The sequence below is a fragment of the Tachyglossus aculeatus genome, chromosome X4 (genome assembly GCF_015852505.1).
Source record: "Tachyglossus aculeatus isolate mTacAcu1 chromosome X4, mTacAcu1.pri, whole genome shotgun sequence".
Classification (NCBI taxonomy): domain Eukaryota; kingdom Metazoa; phylum Chordata; class Mammalia; order Monotremata; family Tachyglossidae; genus Tachyglossus; species Tachyglossus aculeatus.
The window spans coordinates 55,243,833-55,265,530 of NC_052098.1; the positions used below are offsets into that span (position 1 = coordinate 55,243,833).

A 21,698-nucleotide genomic window follows, 5' to 3' on the forward strand; every position below is an offset into this window, starting at 1 on the left:
GTGATTAAGCCTGAGGTAAGAGAATTCAAATAGCATTTGCAGTACACGAATGTACTGAAAGGGTCTCCTCTTCTCCCATTCCTTATCTTCCAGCTATGACTGTCCTCGTGCCAAATTGCATTTAACCTTCCCATTCCAGGTTCAAAGTAGCAAGGTTACCTGAAAACACAGGGTGTGATATACCTTTCACTTCACCATGGCACAAACCATCTGTCTACATTTGCAAAATGCAGAAAGGGGAACTCGTCTGGTATTTAAGTTACTGGAGATTGCATGAGAATCAGGGTGGCTTAGTGGAAAGAGCACAGGCTTGGGAGTCAGTGGTCATGGGTCTAATCCTGGCTTAGCCACTTGACAGCTGTGTGACTCTGGGAAAGTCACTTAACTTCTCTGTGTTTCAGTTACATCATGTGTAAAATGGGTATTAAGGCTGTGAGCCCCACGTGGGACAACCTGATTACCTTGTATCTACCCCATCATCATCAATCGTATTTATTGAGCGCTTACTATGTGCAGAGCACTGTACTAAGCGCTTGGGAAGTACAAATTGGCAACATATAGAGACAGTCCCTACCCAACAGTGGGCTCACAGTCTAAAAGGGGGGAGACAGAGAACAAAACCAAACATACTAACAAAATAAAATAGAATAGATATGTACAAGTAAAATAAATAAATAAATAGAGTAATAAATATGTACAAACATATATACATATATACAGCTGCTGTGGGGAAGGGAAGGAGGTAAGATGGGGGGGATGGAGAGGGGGACGAGGGGGAGAGGAAGGAAGGGGCTCAGTCTGGGAAGGCCTCCTGGAGGAGGTGAGCTCTCAGTAGGGCCTTGAAGGGAGGAAGAGAGCTAGCTTGGCGGATGGGCAGAGGGAGGGCATTCCAGGCCCGGGGGATGACGTGGGCCGGGGGTCGATGGCGGGACAGGCGAGAACGAGGTACGGTGAGGAGATTAGCGGCGGAGGAGCGGAGGGTGCGGGCTGGGCAGTAGAAGGAGAGAAGGGAGGTGAGGTAGGAGGGGGCAAGGTGATGGACAGCCTTGAAGCCCAGGGTGAGGAGTTTCTGCCTGATGCGCAGATTGATCGGTAGACACTGGAGATTTTTGAGGAGGGGAGTAATATGCCCAGAGCGTTTCTGGACAAAGATAATCCGGGCAGCAGCATGAAGTATGGATTGAAGTGGAGAGAGACACGAGGATGGGAGATCAGAGAGAAGGCTGATGCAGTAGTCCAGACGGGATAGGATGAGAGCTTGAATGAGCAGGGTAGCGGTATGGATGGAGAGGAAAGGGCAGATCTTGGCAATGTTGCGGAGCTGAGACCGGCAGGTTTTGGTGACAGCTTGGATGTGAGGGGTGAATGAGAGAGCGGAGTCGAGGATGACACCAAGGTCATCCCAGTGCTTAGAACAGTGCTTGGCATACAGTAAGTGCTTAACAAATACCATCATTATTATTATTATTATCTCCCCTACATTACCAGGGCAAGAGTTCGGTTATTTGAAACTACTGAGCATGTGTCAGGGGGTTCTGAATAAACAGCATCATCTTTGCCTCCTCCACCCCATGAGAGCTACAGAAAGACCAAGGAGAGAAAGTGAGTTTTCAGGAGGAGCAGGGGAAGACCAGGCAGAGGGGGTTAGGCTCCCCAATTAAGTCTTCCTGACTCCCTCTCCCTTTTGCTTGGATATGTACCCTTTTAATTTGGAATTCACCCCACCCTCATCCCCACAGCACTTGTGTCCTTGTCTACAATTTATTTATTCATACTTATGTCTGTCTCCCCCCTAGACTGTAAGCTTGCTTTGGGCAGGAAAAGGAGTCTACCAAGCTCTGTTGTGTGGTACTCTCCCAAGTGCTTAGTAACACTGCTCTGCACACAGTAAGTGCTCAGTAAATACCATTAATTGATTGATAGATAGATAGGCTCCCCTCATCCAGATTTCTCCCCAGTCCTCATCCTTTGCCTCCCTCAAGCTCCCTTAGGTATACTTGTTCAGCTGCCTCTCTCCCTAACCCTGTTCCATCTCCTGATGCTCCAACTCTCCCCTCACTGCTGCTTCCCTGTCATTTGACTGACTCCTTTGACTCTCTTATGACATTTCCTAGGAAGTCTGAAGAGGAAGGGGTAGGGCTACAGCTGCTATACCTTATTGCTTCAAGGAGCCATTTGGGGAGTTTTAAATATGAACGCTATTTGGAAAAAAACAAAATGTAAACCAGAATATGTAAAGTGGGTTTCACTAAACCCAATTTGTGTTAGCAACGATCTTCAGTAGTATCTAAGAAATGGAACACCATTTAGGCATTTCTAGTTCACACATATGCTGAAAGTGCTGTTTGGAGCCTGTGATTTCTAGTCATGATCTATAAACTGTCCCCATTTAGCTATATATTTCCAGGGTCATTGGCACCATCATTGGCACACTTGTCAGCTGTGTGACTTTGGGCAAGTCACTTCACTTCTCTGGGCCTCAGTTACCTCATCTGTAAAATGGGGATGAAGACTGTGAGCCCCCTGTGGGACAACCTGATCAGCTTGTAACCTCCACAGTGCTTAGAACAGTACTTTGCACATAGTAAGTGCTTAATAAATGCCATCATCATCATCATCATCATTTATGCTGTCCAGTCTACCTTCCTACTTCTGACTCTTTATGATGATGAGTCATAGGAGGCTGAAAGGGTATTTGATGTTATACAGATATTTCCTATTAGGTTTATAGTTTCAATAAAGCAAGTAAAGTGGACTAGGCAGTTGCAATTTCCTCCGGGAACTCCTCACCTACCACTCTTCTACTCTCTCTGAAATGGCCACAGGGCTCTTGTTTTGACCCTATATATTATCTGAAAGGGACTCTCCCACTAGGCTCTAATGGCAGAAGTAACACATTTTGTACAACATACAGATTTTTACACCAGGACCTGGCTGACATTGCCCATCTGAACAAGATTCATGACTCCTGATCCTAAATTCACTGTCAATGTGTTCTAAGAGACCCTATTTACTTCCACTGGCATTGTTGGAAACTCTAATGGTGCCAGTTTCTCAAAACTGTGGTTGCAACTGGTATCTATTCCCCAATTCCTTTAACTTCCACCTGGCCCAGAGTTGAATTCAGCAAGTGGGCCATTGCAATTATATTTATCTACCCCTTACTGTGTGCAGGGCCTTGCACTAAGCATTTGGAAGAGTATGGTATAACAGAGTTGGTAGACTCATTCCCTGCACACAACAAGCTTAATGTCTAGAGGATGATCATGTCCAGGCCCCAGCCCAGGGCTCAGGATCATCTTGGACTCCAAACCTGAATTTTCAATTTGGGAGAACATCAAAGACTTGGCCAAGACTTGAATTGGATTCCAACTGTATTGGAGAGGCAGAGAGGGTCAATTCTCCTTAGATTAATAGCAGGGTTATCTCCCAGGTGTTGACCTGATCTTTACAGACCAGGTAGGACTGTGTTAGGTGGACTAGGTGCAGATAAAGCCCTCCAGGCCCATATCTTCTAGACTAACATATTATGGCCAGGGAACGTGTCTGTTGTATTAAGCCTCCCCAACTCCCTCTCCTTTCTGCTTGAATCAGTACCCTTTGATAATTTGGTATTCACCCCAACCTCAGCCCCTAGCACTTATGTCCAAGTCTGCAATTTATCTGTATTTATGCCTGTATCCCCCTCTAGACTGAGAGCATGTTGTGGGCAGGAAAAGTGTCTACCAAGCTTTGTTGTAGTCTCCCATGTGCTTAGTACATTGGTCTTCACACAGTTTTCTAGACTGTGAGCCCGTTGTGGGCAGATATTGTCTCTGTTGCTGAATTGTACTTTCCAAGTGCTTAGTACAGTGCTCTGCACACAGTGAGCGCTCAATAAATATGATTGAATGAATGAAGAGCCCAATCAATACCATTGATTGATAATGGCATCTGCTAAGTGCTTACTTGTGGAAAGCACTGTTCTAAGCAATGAGGTAGAAACAAGCTAATTAGGTTGGACAGTCCCTGTCCCACATGGAGCTTACAATTTTAGTCCTCATTTGATAGATGAGAAAACTGAGGCACAGAGAAGTTAAGTGACCTTCCTGAGGTCACACAGTGGACAAGCAGTGGAGCCAGTATTAGAACCCAGGTCCTTCTGACTCCCAGGCCCATGCTCTATTCACTAGGCCAAGCTGCTTCCAGTGCTCTGCACACAATAAGCGCTCAATAAACACCATTAATTGATTTGATTCTCTCTCCCCCATCTCCCTAGAGCTCCTGCTCTTCCCTCCTGGATACTGCCAGGGCTATTTTTATCCTAAATATCAGTCCTGGTGAGATCTGTCAGGGCAGCTGTGATTGCCCCCCCCCAACAGGCAGCTGCAACTGATGCTTTTAACTCATGGTTAAAGTTGGTCTGTGAACAGCACCTTAATCTCTAGTGCTTGGAACTAAGAGAATGTAAATGCTATCTAACTCACCAGGCTCTTGTCAAGATTAATAAAGGTTAACATTTTAAAGGGTTTTGAGAGTATGAGGAAAACAAGGCCTAAAAGAATTGTGGATAATTTTTTTTTGCTTATCCTTTCTACCTTCAGAATGCTATTGGGAAAATTGTGTTATATTCATCAGAGTACTTTCACTGGGCCTCAGCTCTAGGGAGTTATACTCATTAAGCTCTCAAAGCCAGGGTTTAGTAAATCTCAGCAACGTTATTACAACCCTGTAATGTATAATTTGAGAGTTAAAACTGCCTAGCTTTCTCCATTCCTAGCAATTTCTCTCTGCCTCCAAACATCGATATATCCATTGGGTCTTGAGGGACTTAAGGAAGAGCTAAGAGGAAGAAGAATGTCTAAATAGCTCACAAATGGGTATTTAACTTTCGTACACTGTGGTTTTCAAGACGAGGGTCAGAGAAGGAGAAGAATAAAGGGAACATTGTGCAGAAATCCACAGAAGGAGTAGTGTTATATAGTATTAGCCAACTTACAGTCACTAAGCTCTCTGGAAAGGAAACAAACACAGTGAAGAGGGCTCTGTGCACATGAGCAAATGCTATTATATTTTTTCCCGAAATGCTAACCAGTTTTCCACTTTGGCCCTCTAGAAAGCTTTTTATGATGGAACCCAAAATTATGAGGCTTCTCTCAGCTAAAGAAAAACATCTCTTTGCTTTTCTCCTCAAATCTTCCTACTTACATATTAGTCTTGTGAGACCAACTCTTCCATTTTCACCATCTCTTCCAGGTGAGGTTGGTGAAATAAAAGCCAACAGGAAGAGGGACATTTGGAAACTTCTAAGGAGAAAAGAATATGAAACTGCAAAGCAGGCATTTCTGAGAGGGATTGCCAGTGGCCGGTGCAGTGCCCGTCTGGGCCAAAAGCACAGAGCCCCACAGTTCCCTGCTTGCAAATGCTCTTCTTGGTCAGGCAGATGGCTGAAATGGAGATGAATCATCTCCCACAATGAAGCACTGGTCAGAGAGGGTCGGTTCCTGGGGGACTGTGTGGATGGCCAGGCTATCACAAGGCCTGGAAGCTCAGGGTTGAGGAGTCGGGTCTGGCCAATTTGGACTTAACTTCTTCTCTTTCATCCAGGGCAGAGTACCAGCTCCAAGCCCTCCTGCTCCTCTGGTACCCTGGGCACCCACCACTGCCTGGATATTGGACCCCATCCTGCTCTCCCAATTGTGGTAGGGTGAAGATAGAGCGGCAGCGTGGCATCGAACTTTGAGAAGGTTGGGGTTGGGATTCAAACCACTTTCCTGAAAAATGGAGGATTCAAAGGAGCCTCGGAAACGTGATTACGAATATGCCTGCAAATTTGTAAAACTAAATACATTTTTATAACAATAACCATACTTCGAACATTCAGATATGTCTGCTTTGCATGTTTGTGTGGCCAAAAAAAGTCCTGACTTTTTTTTCCCTAGCCTATTTTTAAAACTGTTAATTGCAGTAGGAAAGACCTGGAAAACAGAGAAACTGAATCTTGGGGTTTTTTTGTACTGCAAAAATTACAGTGTATTACTTTTTAAGACAAAGAGATTCATTCTCACTGTCCTGTTAAGTCACTGTAGTTATTTAAACATTGTCATACAGGGGTAAAGGAATCTCAGACTGAAAAGTGTAAACACATTATGTGAAAGAAGCTAAATATCTGAAGCCTAAATGCCAGCAATCTCTTTGAGAGGAAGGCAAAGTATCACCTCATTCACTACCCTCCATCTCTTTCGGAGAGAATATGCTAATTTACTGCACTCAAAACTTAGAATGAAAAATTAATATGGAAAGATGAAAGGCTTTAAATAATTTAAATAATAAATGCATTTCATGAATTTCTGAGGTTAACACTGAATTCATTCATTCATTCATTCAATCGTATTTATTGAGCGCTTCCTGTGTGCAGAGCACTGTACTAAGTGCTTGGGGAGTACAAGTTGGCAACATATTTATTGGGTTGCATAGTTGAAATTGGGCATTCCCAGTATTATAAACCTAAGAATTCATGACTTTATTAGTAGAAAATAATAATGATTTTAATGATAATTGGCATATAGCATATTTTTTTAAAGACTTAAAAATTGTCACACTCTTTTTCACCTCTCTGTAAATAACAAGTTCAACAAACAGAAAAACTGTGATACAAGACTGTAAGCTCCTGGAGGGAAGGGTTCATGTTTACTTACTCTACTGTGCTCTCCCCAGCATTTAGTACGGTGCTCTGCACAGAGTAGGTACTCAATAAACACCACTGATTAATTGATAGGCTAAAATATGATCTTGATATGTTTGCAATTCCTACATTTAGAAACACAATGTTATGGTAGAGAATAATGTTCAGTGAGATTAGTTTGATGATGTAGTTTTAAGTTGGAATGAGGCCAGGAATTTCTACGATGATATCGTGGCTCAGTGGAAAGAGCCCGGGCTTGGGAGTCGGAAGTCATGGGTTCTAATCCCAGCTCCGCCATGTCTGCTGTGTGACCTTGGGCGAGTCACTTAACTTCTCTGAGCCTCAGTTCCCTCCTCTGTAAAACGGGTGTTAAGACTGTGAGCCCCATGTGGGACAACCTGATTACCTTGCATCCCCCCCGCCCCCAGCACTTAGAACAGTGCTTTGCACATAGTAAGCACTTAACAAATGCCATCATTATTAATATTAAATCATTTTATTACACACACTGGCTCGATGGGAGAGAGAGTCTTCCAATTGACAAGAGTGGCTGTCCAAGGTAAATCTGCCCCTTGCTATGACTCTGTGACGATGTGGAGGTGACACTAAAGCTTGGCTCCTGTGCCATCAAACTCTCTACCTTCTGTGTCCACCTAAGGAGTGAGTTCTGAGCTTTGTGCAGAAGTTAATGTAAATTTTGATTTTGGATGCAATCTAGGTCAAAACAGCATTAAATATGTGTCAAGCCCCTATCCCACATGGGGCCTACAGTATACGTAGGAGGGAGAACAGGTTTTTAATCCCCGTTTTACAGTTGAGGAAACAGTGGCACAGAAAAGTGAAGAGACTTACCCAAGGTCACACAGTAAGCAATCGACAGAGGTAGGATTAGAACCCAGGTCCTCTGACTCCCAGGCCCGTGCTCTTTCCACTAGGCTGTGCTGTATCTCATTCAAGGGCTTATATCAAATTTTGAATAGGAGATATTATGAGGGACTTTCAACGGCCTATGGCGTCCTATTCCTCAGGTGCCTCTATGTTAGAAACCACCTGCCATCTATAAATCAGTTAGTATTTACTGAGTTTTCACTGCCTACATGATACTGTGCTTTGAACTTTCAAATACATCTACCAATTTTTTTAAAAATAATGGATTTGCACTTAAATTTGACTAGTGTTTGTCTTTGCTGGGAAAAGACAAAGGTGAATTTGTATTGTGTATGGACACCTAATTGCTTTGCCAGGGGCTGAAAGCCATGTTGCTGCCCATACTAAATTTTCTCCAGATGCTAGGAAGCAAGGCTGGTAATCATTTTTTCATGTCATGTGGGCCTCCAGTACTGTGATAAAATAAGAACAAATCTATCTCCCAGTAGCATAAATTCACTTATCCAAACTGAGCCATTACGCTCTGATTCTGACAGAGGATAAGTACAGACAAGAAGTCCAGAAAGCCAGGTCCTCATGTCATTCAGGGTTTATATAATAATCAGATGGCAGGGGGTTTCTACACATTTCCTCACACTGTAGCACAGGCAGTTCTTGGTAAACACTTTCAGAGACTGGCTTGAAAAGAGCAGCAATAACCCCAGAAGCTAAAATGTGTGCTACGGAAACAGGTTGGCTAGTAACAGCACCAGTCAGCGGCAGATCTCCCTAGGGACTAATGAGAACATGGGCTAATGGGGATAGCCACTGAAGTGGCTGGGAGTTGAAGCTGAAATACTGGGGTCAACAACGATGGTATTTGTTAAGCACTTACTATGTATCAAGCACTGTTCTAAGCGCTGGGGTAGATACAAGATAATCAGACTGGACACGGTCCTTGTCCCACATAAGGCTCACTGTCTTAATCCCTATTTTACAGATGAGGTAACCGAGGCCCAGGGAAATTAAGTGACTTGCCCAAGGTCACACAGCAAAGTGAGGAGCCCGGATTAGAACCCAGGTCCTTCTGGCTCCAAGGCCCGTGCTCCATCCACTAGGCCATGCTGCTTCCCTAATCAATGGATCAATGGGAGTGAAAGTCTTCCAGGTGGCAAGAGCGGCCTCAGGTGGCCAAATGGTAAATCCACCCCGAGTTTTCGCACTGGTATTAATTCACATGACATGATCTGGGTTTGATCTGACACAAAGACCAAACCTGGACTATAGAAGAAGTCTAAGACAAAGTCACATAACAAATAGAATAGAAGCTTTTCTTCAGTGCCTTAATACCCAAGTCCCTGACTGTTGTTAAAATAAATGGCATAAAAGCATGCACATACCCAGGGCTAAGAGCCAAGAACCAGGGAATCGAGCACTCCATGGGTTTACTTCGAACATCAGTTGAATGAAGCAACCAAGCCCCAAGAGGTTCAAGAAACAACTCTGAAGATGTTCTCTCGAAGACCTCATTACCAATTGATGTGGTGGCACATCACCATTACTCAGTTAGTTCCACTCCAGCTCACACGTTTTTAAACCATTCCACTGGTGTTCCCCATCCCAACCCCCAACTTTAAGAGCACCCTAAGAACTGAGCTTCACCTATTTTTCAGATGACTTGATCAAGGCATGATTCACAATGCACAATTACTTAGATCAGTATTTGTAGATAATTTGGTGTCATGTATCCCTGTAGTATTTAGGTGCAGAGATGAATGGATATAAAATCAAATTTGATTCTCCCTTGACTTTTACTCTGGGCTTCAGAAGAGGGAGAGTAGGAAAGAGTGAAAGAAATGTGGGGTGTTTGCATTACTCCATCCCCCCACCTTATCTCCTTCCCTTCCCCACAGCACCTGTATATATGTATATATGTTTGTACATATTTATTACTCTATTTATTTTACTTGTACATATCTATTCTATTTATTTTATTTTGTTAATATGTTTGGTTTTATTCTCTGTCTCCCCCTTCTAGACTGTGAGCCCACTGTTGGGTAAGGACTGTCTCTATATGTTGCCAACTTGTACTTCCCAAGTGCTTAGTACAGTGCTCTGCACACAGTAAGCGCTCAATAAATATGATTGATTGATTAAATCAATTGATAGTATTAATTGACTGTACAAGGAGCAATATGGCCTCAGTGGAAAGAGCATGGTCCTGGGAGTCAGGAGAGTCCCCTTCAGATGTGAGAGTCATGTGGGACTGAGATTGTGTCTGACCTGATTATCTTGTATCTACCTTAGTACGTTTATTTATATTGATCTCTGTCTTCCCCTCTAGACTGTAAGATCGTTCTGGTCAGGGAATGTGTCTGCTTATTGTTATATTGTACTCTTCGAAGCACTTAGTACAGTGCTCTGCACATAGTAAGTGCTCAAAAAATATGATTAAATGAATGAATGAATGAATGAATGAATAGTACAGTGCTTGACATCTAGTAAGCACTTAACAAATACCACAATTATTTATTGTTTTTGAGTACCTACTGGGTGCATATCACTACAATAAGCACTTGCGAGAGTACAGTAGCCCTCCAGGAGTTTCCTTTCTGATCTCCCAACCTCCTATATCTCCCTACTTCAGTCTATACTTCACTCAGCTGCCTGATCTTTCTACAAAAACACTCAGGGCATGTCACTCCACTCCTCAAAAATTTCCAGTGGTTGCCTATCAACCTTTGCATGAAGCAAAAGCTCCTCACTATTGGCTTCAAAGCTCTCCAACACCTTGTCCCCTCCTACCTCACCTCCCTTCTCTCTTTCATTCAATCGTATTTATTGAGCACTTACTGTGTGCAGAGCACTGTACTAAGTGCTTGCTGCTAACCTCCTCACTGTACCTCTGGCCTGGAATGCCCTCCCTCCTCACATCCACCAAACTAGCTCACTTCCCTCCTTCAAAGCCCTACTGAAAGCTCACCACCTCCAGGAGGCCTTCCCAGACTGAGACCTTTTCCTCTGCTCCTCCTCCCCATCGCCTCTACTCCCTCCCTCTGCTCTACCCCCCTGCCCCACACCACTTGCATATATTTGTACATATTTATTATTCTATTTATTTGATTAATATGTATATATCTATAATTCTATTTATATATTTTGATGCTACTGATGCCTGTATGCTTGTTCTGTTGTCTGTCTCCCCCTTTCTAGACTGTGAGCCCGTTGTTGGGAAGGGATTATCTCTGTTGCTGAATTGTACTTTCCAAGTGCTTAGTACAGTGCTCTTCACACAGTAAGCGCTCAATAAATATGATTGAATGAATGAATACAATCTAGGGGCAGGAGACACTATAAATTACAGACAGGAGAAAGAAGGAAAAGGGGATTTGTAAATTTGTGTTTAAACAATAAATTGTACAGGTACATAAGTGCTATGAGAAGTTTTGAGAACATCAATCAATCAGTGGCATTTACAGAACTCTTATTGGATGTGCACACTATAAATCAAGTGGCTATGTGGCTAGGTGGGAGTGCTGAAGTGACAGATGGGGGATTATAATCCAAGGATATTAGAGATTAATCCAGGAAGCTCTCTTGGAAGAGATATGAGTTCAGAAGGGCTTTGAAAATGGGGAGAGCTGTGGTCTAAGGGATAGGAAGGGATAGAAAGGGAGTTCCAGGCATGGGGAAGGGGTGGGAAGTCAGAAGCAGAAGAGAGAAGACCAAGGCTCATTGAGCAGGTTGGCTTGAGAAAATGAAGAGTGTGAGCTGGGTGTAGTGGGAGAGGAGAGCGGGTAAGGTAGGAGAGAAGCAGTGTGGTCTAGTAAAAAAAAAAAGTGTGGGCCTGGGAGTCAGAGGATCTGGGTTCTAATCCTGGCCCTGCCACTTATCTGCTGTGTGACCTTAAGTAAATCACTTAATTTCTCTGTGCCTCAGTTACATCATCTGTAAAATGGGGATTAAGACTGTGAGCCCCATGTGGGACATGGATTGGGTCAGATCTGATTAGGTCATATCTACTCCAGTGCTTAGCACTGTGTGGTACATAATAAGCATTTAACAAATGCCGTACAAAAATGAAAAACGGAGAGAACTGATGAAGAGTCTTAAAGCTGAGGAATTTTCATTAAATACTCAGAGGAATGGGTAACTATTGGAGGTTTTCAAGGATTGGGGAGATGTAGGCAGAAAGACGTCTTAGAAATGAGCTGGGGAATAAGGTGATTTGAATTGAAGAGGGGAGAGCCTGCAGGCAGTGAGATTAGTGAGGAGGTTGATGCAGTAGTCAAGCCCAGATGAGAAACTGTCTGGGCCTGTGGGGTGGCCATTTGGATAGAACACGGGCTTTGGAGTCAGAGGTCATGGGTTCAAATCCCAGCTCCACCAATTGTCAGCTGTGTGACTTTGGGCAAGTCACTTCACTTCTCTGTGCCTCAGTTCCCTCATCTGTAAAATGGGGATTAAGACTGTGAACCCCACGTGGGACAACTTGATCACCTTGTAACCTCCCCAGCACTTAGAACAGTGCTTTGCACATAGTAAGCGCTTAATAAATGCCATCATTATTATTATTATTTAACTACTCTGTGCCTCAGTTACCTCATCTATAAAATGGGGATTAAGACCGTGAGCCCCACGTGGGACAACCTGTTCACCTTGTAACCTCCCCAGCGTTTAGAACAGTGCTTTGCACATAGTAAGTGCTTAATAAATGCCATTATTATTATTATTATCATTATTATTATTATTATTATTAGAAAATGGGTAGGGAAAGCTGACAATATCTGGCAACAAATTGATTAGGGGTTTGAAAGAGAGGGAGAAATCAAAGGCATAATGCCAAGGTTGTAGGCTCAAGAGACAAGGAGACTGGTGATGGTGTCAATTTGATGGGAAAGTGAGCAAGTAGTTGTTTTTTGGACTTATTTGAACTTGAGATACCTGCATGCCTTCAAATATGCAGCAGTTTGGAAATAACAAAAAATCAGGGCCTTGACTCAGAGAAAAGATAATTGAACTGTCAGAAGCCTTCAGCCAAAACATTTTTTTCCGCTAGCTTTTGTGAACCAAATCCTGGGAACAAACACCTCTATGGGGTTACCAGACAGGGGATACAAGGGTAAATGTAGCATGAGATGGGTTTTCTCCAGGTGTTGCGAACACTGGTGCTTTCCTTTGGATTTTAAATAAAGCTGAACAGTAAGAACATCATGTCATGTATCAAAAAGATAGACACACCTAACCTACACCAGGGGATTTCCCGATATCCCTGTAGCACCCATTAGTGTGGAACGAAACTAGGACATTGGGGGCAACAGCCATGACCTTTACTGTTGATCTAAAGATAATGGCTGTGGCCTTTGGTCTGATGTTTTTGTTTCCTATTTATTTTCTTTGCTTCTCCCTTAAGCCACTTCATAGCACATTTCCAGCAATTCTAGAGGAGTCATAAAGCTGCATGGCACCGGGCCACCCCAGACATCAACCTCACCCCCTGCCCTGTTTCCCCAGCCCACCCATGCTATGTTATTTTAACATTTTAAGCTATTTTGAGTTATTTTTCCCTCTTGCCACCAAGAGCTCCCCCCCACCCCCGACATATCCTCTGCCCACCAGGCCATGGGGATAAAAGGTGCTGCTGTGCATTCTCAGTTTTTCTCTACCACAGCTGAGGAAGGCAACTGGTAACTGCCACCTTCCCTCCTGCTACCCAGGGTCCCTGCTCCTGAATGGGTCTCTGTGTGTACCAGGCCTGAGGCATTCCCGACACATCCCTCCTACCGGACAGCCAACCGTCCGGATTCCCCAGGGAACCGGCACCGGCTCTCCTCCTCCTCCTCCCTGCCATCGCGGAGACTCCATCCCGTCCTGCCTTCCACCAACCAGGTGGGAAAAAGAAGAGCAGCCGCAGCAGACGGACTCCACAAAATCTCCAGAAAGCTCGTGGCTTCTGGAGCGTCGGCTGTGGCTATGGTTGGCCTTGGACTCTGAGCCACTAGAAGCCTGAAATTCTGCCGCTCTAGACACAGCACCCTGCTGATTCTTGTTTTTACTTTCTATATTTGTCCTTTTCTTTTATGTCTTTTAGTTGTTTTATTGCCTCATCACTCCTGATGCCTCTGTCTCCTGGCCCCTCTCCCCTCTTTATAATCTTAACTGTGAGCCCCAGAGGGCATGGGACTGCATCTAATTCCCCCCGCCCCCCCCGCCATGTATTCTTTCCCAGTGCTTAATAGATTTCTCTGCACACAGTAAGCTCTTAATAAATACTATTACTATTACATATCTTGACTGGGAGATATTTTTGTAAGGCATTGCCTTGATGTCATGCAAGAGAACAAGTTAGAGCTGGGAACAATGGACAGGCATGCTGAGCTTGCAGAGCATGACATTACATTTGTTGTCAGACTTGAACCATCTCAGCCCAAAGAAAGTTAGCAATATGAACAGATGTCAGAATAAAATAGACATTTGGCTCAGTGGAAAGAGCCCGAGCTTTGGAGTTAGAGGTCATGGGTTCCAATCCCAGCTCCGCCAACTGTCAGCTGTGTGACTTTGGGCAAGTCACTTCACTTCTCTGGGCCTCAGTTACCTCATCTGTAAAATGGGGATGAAGACTGTGAGCCACCCGTGGGACAACCTGATCACCTTGTAACCTCCCCAGAGCTTATAACAGTGCTTTGCACATAATAAGTGCTTAATAAATGCTATTATTATTATTATTATTATTATTATTTGTTGCATGTCTTTCAGGCCCTAACCATATAGTTCTGGTGCACACAGACTTCCAAATGCCAGTTTGGCACAGTTGATATTAGAAATGATGGAAAGAGAGAAAAAGGGATTGTCAGTACTCATTCTAAAGAAGTGCTTTCTCCCACGAGGTATAGGTTTCCCTATCCAGCTTTGACAGATTTGTTGGCTAAGGAAATAGCAGGGCCTAGTAAAAGAGCACAGGCCAGGGAATCAGAGGATCTGGGTTCTGATCCCAACTCCACCACTTGCCTACTGTATGATCTTGGGCAAATCACTTCCTCATGAAAAACCCATTCTCCATCCCTCTTAGACTGTGAGCCCCATGTGGGACACAGACTGTGTCTGATCTGATTATCTTGTATCTACCCCAATGTCTGGCACAGAATGAGTGCTTAACAAATACAATTGCACTATTGTTGCACAATAACAAATTGCAGTCAGCTGTACACTGCTTTCTCTCAAACACATTTTTCCCTGCTGCCTCTCAGAGATGACCCTAGTCATCTAGTCATCAGAAGAACCAGGTGGCTAATTCTTTTAGTGGTCATTTTTACCAAGGATAAAATAACCAACATAATCATTATGACCATATTCCCTACTAGAGGCTGTGAGAGTCAATTAGTCAATGTCAGTACAGCTCCTTGGAGAAGGATACAATCTAAATACTAAGTATGGTCATTATTACCTTCATTGTTTCTTAGCTATTTATCATTACACCTTGGTAGGGCATGTCTTTATTATTAGCCATAGTTTTCCAAGAGGGAGATAAAAATGAGCTTCTCAGAGTCCCAGAAGTCATAGCCAGGAGAAGAGTGGATTTTTGGTTCTTCTGACCAATACTTCTATATTCAGTCATCGAGCCATATACGTTTCCAAATCCACCATGTCTTCAAATCCCTCCTAAAATCTCACCTCCTCTAGGAAGCTTTCCCCAGTTCATTCATAACACCTCAGTCATGTCAAGCTAACACCCAGCCCTAACACTTGTGTATTTTAGACCAACCCTCAGCATTCATGTACAACTTTGTAGGCTCATTTATTCATGTATGAAATACATACATATATATGTGTGTAAATATATATATGATATACATATTTATGTATATGTACATATATATACATTCCATTATTTGTTTAGCTGCTTTGTACTGCTTCCTGCTCCATTCTTGTTCACTCTCTGTACATTCCTATCTCCCACATTAAAGTGTAAATTCCTTGGGAGCAAGGAGCATGTATCTGCTATTGCTGTACTCCCCTTAGAGCTCAATTCAGTTACCTAACAGTTGGTGTTCATGAAATACCACTGACTGGAGAGTACTGATTGATTGGTACAGTATATAGAACCTCCTAAAATGAAAACAAAGTTCTGAATCTAAAGCCAAAGAGAGATGGAAGTGTTTTGGGAGTTTTACTCTAAATGTGTTTCTGGGAGGAAAGGAAAAAAAAAAGATGCCTCTTAGGGAGGTGAGAAGGTGAGAAAGTTGTCTGTAAAGAACTTAAAACTTTTGGAAGAAAAGTACTTATTGAAGATGAGGTGTAATCCTGAAACTCTAGAATTGATAAGTCCTCTGTTCAGGCAGGTATAGAAGCCTAGAAGCACCATGGATAGGGCTCAGGTCTGGGAGTCAGAAGGACACTCCTCACCCTTGGCTTCAAGGCTCTCCATCACCTCGCCCCCTCCTACCTCACCTCCCTTCTCTCCTTCTACAGCCCAGCCCGCACCCTCCACTCCTCTGCCACTAATATCCTCACCGGGCCTCGTTCTCGCCTGTCCCGCTGTCGACCCCCGGCCCGCGTCATCCCCCTGGCTTGGAATGCCCTCCCTCCCCACATCTGCCAAGCTAGCGCTCTTCCTCCCTTCAAGGCCCTACTGAGAGCTCACCTCCTCCAGGAGGCCTTCCCAGACTGAGCCCCTTCTTTCCTCTTCCCCTCCTCCCCCTCTCCATCCCCCCGCCTTACCTCCTTCCCTTCCCCACAGCACCTGTATATATGTATATATGTTTGTACATATTTATTACTCTATTCATTTATTTTACTTGTACATATCTATTCTATTTATTTTATTTTGTTAATATGTTTGGTTTTGTTCTCTGTCTCCCCCTTCTAGACTATGAGCCCACTGTTGGGTAGGGATTGTCTCTATATGTTGCCAACTTGTACTTCCCAAGCACTTAGTACAGTGCTCTGCACACAGTAAGCGCTCAATAAATACGATTGATTGATTGACAGGGTTCTAATCCCAGTTCTACCACTTGTCAGCTGTGTGACTTTGGGCAAGACACTTCTCTGTGCCTTAGTTACCTCACCAGTAAAATGAGGATTAAGACTGTGAGCCCCACGTAGGACATGGATTGTGTCCAGCCTGATTAGCTTGTATCTATCCCACTGCTTAGTACAGTGCCTGACACATAGTAAGGGCTTAATAAATACCATAAAAAAGGTCCAAGTTGGGACTTGCTGTACAATTGTCTGTGGTCTGTGGGTCATATGGCCACAGGAGGGAAACTGCTCCTCTGGTCTCAGGTTCCATCTCAGCCAGGTGGAAATCATATCTTCTTAAAGTGACTGAAGTTTTGATCTCCACCTTAGCAAATTCACCGGAGAAGTAGCTCTTCTCCATCTTTTGTAGTTCAGACCTCGCCATTCTTGAAGGTTTCCTGGCCCCTCTCCTGCACCCCAGGTTTATCACCCTGTCTCCTGGGTCTCCCCTCCACTGAATCTCCCTCTATTTTAAATCTAGAGATGGGTCAGGGGAGAGCAGGTGGCTGCAACAGATGGGCAGGAGTTCGCAGGCAGGCTGCCCCCAACCCAGTGTTCTACTACAACTGCTTGTTCTCCTGCCAGGGCTTCAGCAGTGTTTCTGTCTAACAAGGGGTGGGGATGATTAAGAGGAGATTCCAGTTGGTGGTGGTAGTGATGTGGGGGGGGGGGCGGGATAAAGGGGACTTTCAGGAGAGGAGACACCCCCCTCTCTAACAAGATGGCATCAGTGGTGGCAGCAAAATACCGGGGAGTCAGTCAATCGTATTTAGTGAGCGTTTGCTGTGTGCAGAGCTCTGTACTAGGTGCTTGGGAGAGTACAATATAACAGAGGATGAGGGGCACATACTGGGTTGGGGTTACAGTGAAGCTTATGTGGTTTGACAGGAAAGGGATTGAGTATATAACTTCTGAGGCTCCTAGAGGAGTTAACTTTGCTATTCTTAGGTTTATAGAGTGACTTCTGCTGCTACTGTTCTCTAGGATTGAGAAGTTCTGGGGAGAACAGTATCAGCTACAGACTCCTAAGTCCAGAGCAAGGAGTCAGGCAGCTTCCCAGAGGTAGGAAAGGGGCAGCCTCTGCTGTGTGTGTCTCTCTCTCCTGCTGCTGCAACTGCCCCAGGGGATGTTCCTCTGGGTAACTGAACATACTGTGCGTGTGTGCATGTAGAAGACTGTGTATTTGTTTCCCTGCCTCTCATTTAGTATCTGAATCTCTGTGACTCATCTGTCTCTGTCTCCGTTAGTTCTATCTCGCTCTTTCAGGCTCTGCCTCTTCCTCCATTTTCTGCCAAACTCATTTCTGTGGCCAGTCCACAGAGACTGTTGTATGCAGAGTTCACTTTTTTAAAAGCTGAAAATTATTAATGAATTTTGTGTAGAATGATTAGGTTAACATTCTTGGTCTAATCCATCCCTGGTCTTCAAGTAGGACTGCACTGACACACTATCCCAGATCTTGCCTATTAGTTTATGTTGATACAGTGCTCCATGTTGCTATGTAAAACAAGTGGATTAAATTCCTTGGCTACCCCACTTTAAGTTAGCAAGGAATCCAACAAGGCAATCGCAATAGTATGCTTGGTTCCCCAAGGAGGGCAATCTCATATTACTTTAGGATTGAGCAAGAGGGAGGTGTACAGAAATCTGAAGGAAATCTCTTCCAGTTTTCCCCAGCTAGGAAAGAGTGGCCCATTTCCCCCCAAAAGGTGAAAAATAAATTGGGGGCCCAGAAATCACGGAGAAAAGGTCCTTCTGTTTCCTTCTCCTCCTCCTCTCCGAAATAATAACAATCAAAAGAAAAAGAAAATGTCCAAATCTTTCACCCACACATTTAAACAGAACCCACCTATTAAAACTTTCTCTAGGAATCCTGGGGATGAAAATATCTTTCCAAACTGAGAATGTAAATCACAGAGGACTAGAAAATATATGATTTTTTTAGGTCATATTGTTGGTCCTTCATATGTAGATCTTAATCATTGCTATTTTAAACCCAAGCAAGGTCATTATTTTATGGAGCCTACATACTGCTGGCACGCACAATAAAAGAACTTCTGTTCCAATTTTCATCATTCCTGTTTAAGATGAAATTGAACTTTGAAATTCTCAAAAATCAGTTACGTGACTCTGTAAATATAATGTGATGAACAGCTGGGCAGTCAACCCCTTTGAGTGCATGCATCAGTGTGTCAGTATCTATACTACTGAAAAAAAAATGACATTCAATTAAAATCAAAAGAATTGAAAACCCAGGGAATACATCATAATGAATGTGGCCCAGTGACATATTAAGTGTAAGTAAAAGCCAAGTTTTCTATTCATTCTGTTTAAACAATTTCTTGATTAAAAATCAGCCACTGTTGTTCCATTAAATCACCTCAGGAAGAAACAAGGGCTCTTTGCTTTGTACTCTTTAAGCAATGCTTCCCTGAAGATTTCCTGCATCAGGGACTTCCATGTCTGCCTTACAAGAGAAAAAGTAAATGGAGGTAAGGAAGCCACACAACAGAATATGATTTAAAGAGAGCAAAGCCACAGACCAAGAACTCTAAAGGGAAAATATAAATGAACTACAACATAAAGTATTTTTCCCTTCTCCTCACTTTGTTAGTCCACTTAGAACGGCAACAGTCTCACTATAAGGTTGAAGATTATATCCAGTTCAGTTCAGTTCCAATTTCAACCCCGATTGTACTTTGAAGGTTTTACTACTAGGAGGAAGTTGCATTTTGAGCCCATTTCAAATACATGTAATTCAGAGATAATTCTTAAAAAAAATAAGAGAACCGTACACCTGGAAGTTCATTTTTAAGCAAGTGGTGCCTGTTTTGTTTTGTGGCACCCCGAGTTATTTTTATCTTTTTTTCTTCATCACAGAATGGCTAGAAAATAGAGTGCTCAACCATCACATAAAAGACAAGCTCCATTTCATAAGAACAATTAATCCCGCAAGCTCGAGGAATAACTGGAAATGTTATTAGGAGACTCTCGTTACTTTGCTAAACCTGAAACAGACATCAAGAATGGCAATGCTTTTGAAGGGGAACAGGAAAAAAAAAAAGAAAAAAATCACATCCAGGGAATCTTTTTTTAGTGAAGAATCAAATCTAATTGTCTACTTACAATTGCTGTTGGGGTGGCAGCGAGCACACAATACAGCACAAGAGGGGAGATAAAGCTTTCTTCCTCAGTTCCTGGATACGGTTTCATCAAGTCTCCGTCCTGACAGAAGAAACCTTGGATATGCACCTGAAAAGTGTCAGTGCACTCGAAGTAGTAGGCAAGCAGGACAGTCCCAGCCATGATGACAAGCTGAAAATATAGCATGTTTAGGGAGAGACATTAGTTGCTGTTTAGCAGATGCAGCCGTGCTTCTGAGCTTCTCTAGCTGTTCAGAATACCCTCCCTCCATCACCCCGGCAGCTCTTCCATTATTAGTGCGTGGTGTGTGTGTGGGTGTGTGTGTGTGTGTGTGTGTGTGTGTGTGTGTGTGTGTGTGTGTGCGCGCGCGCGTTTGCTTTGTAACATCTGTTACATAAACCTTTTGGCAAACGACACTAATGAATGTCTTGGATCAGGGAGAGGGACCACAACATGACTGGCAGAGGGACGGCAGCCTCTGCAGCTACTTAATCAAAGGGCACACAATAAGATTATGGTCACTGCAAACAAAACAGGACAATGAGTAGTGATATAAAAGCAAGCAACATACACACTAGTGACCTCATTTCACAAGTCAAGTCCCCCTGCCCCTGGATTCTTTCAGTCAACAATAACATTACTCCTGAGGAGCTCAGGGCACTTTGTACACGTTATCCATTACTATTCACAAAAATTATATTACTGGTGCTCCTATTTCTTAACATTTTTGAGACCAGAAATATGAGGGGACATCAACTCAGATATATTTTTTGTGATCTGAGAAGTAGGCAGGTGTTTGTTAATATTATCCGGTCTGACCCTCTGTCAGAGTGAGGTTGGGCTGTATGGGAGACCCAATCATGTTAAATCAATTTCACGTTGCAATGCTTGAGAATGCAACAAGATAACCATTTGCTAGTGTCAGAATTTGCTGCTGATTCACTAGGAAACTCTTCCTGCTCAACAGGCTTCAGGCATCATCAATAGTCTTAGAGACGGTCATCCAGGCACTGCTATATGCTAATGACTGAGCTTAAGGAGCACATACACACAAAGACATGCAAATGATTTTTGAATCATTTTGCAGATCTGGCCAGGTGCTGTGGACTGACCATATTTCTGAGGAAAATCAAGGTTAATGATCAGCCTACACCCAAAGCACCTTACACATAACCTGTGATTCTCATCAGCAACACAAAACTTAACGGTATCACGAATTTCAGCTTCCAAAGCTACAGTAACCAAAAACAGAATTAAAAAAAAAAAACCCATCGGAGCTCTTGGTAAACTCCTCATTACAACCATGGGGCATCAAGGTCCAAACCAAGTTGAAAGTCCCTAAAACTGTAATGTTGTCCAACTTGCTCCAAGCAGGATTTTGACCACTTCCCCCCACAGAAACCTCACTCTCTAAGGTGACCAATGACCTCTTTCTTTATAGACAAGTCCTATCTGGCCTACTCTGTTCTCGTTTTCCTTGATATCTTGATGGCTCTGTCATGCCCCCGTTTGCATGACACTATTAGAACCTAGTTCTCCCATCAATTGATCAATAGTATTTGCTGAGCATCTACTCTATGCAGAACACTCTGCTATGCATTTGAAAGATTACAATAGGGTTAGCAGACATGATCCCTACCCCCAAGGAGTTTACAGTGCATTGGGAAATCTCCTTCTACCTCTCTGTCTACCCCAATCTCAGTTTGGTTCATTGGTCTCTTCTCTCGTCTCTCTCTATTTGTTAAACCTTTTCTATGTGGCAGACTCTGTACTATGTGCTGGGGCAGATACGTCAGTCCCGCCAGCCTCCCTCGCCACCGCCGCTGGCTTGCACACAGTAAGCACCCAATAAGGATGATTGGGGGGCGCTCGGTACAGTGCCCTGCACACAGTAAGTACCCAATAAGGACGATGGGGTGGCGCTCGGTACAGTGCACACAGTAAGCGCCCAATAAGGATGATTGGGGGGGCGCTCGGTACAGTGCTCTGCACACAGTAAGTGCCC

The 21,698-nt window shown here is 43.6% G+C and overlaps 1 protein-coding gene across 2 annotated transcripts in view; it reads right to left on the reverse strand.

The window, feature by feature from the left end:
• Window positions 1-21,698, reverse strand: part of PLPPR1 (phospholipid phosphatase related 1) — a 289,407-nt gene that overhangs the window by 65,925 nt on the left and 201,784 nt on the right. For both annotated transcript variants that reach the window (XM_038769829.1, XM_038769828.1), the window contains one exon: window positions 19,676-19,864. In XM_038769829.1, coding sequence (XP_038625757.1) covers window positions 19,676-19,864 — 189 coding nt within the window. The remainder of the gene's footprint in view (window positions 1-19,675; window positions 19,865-21,698) is intronic.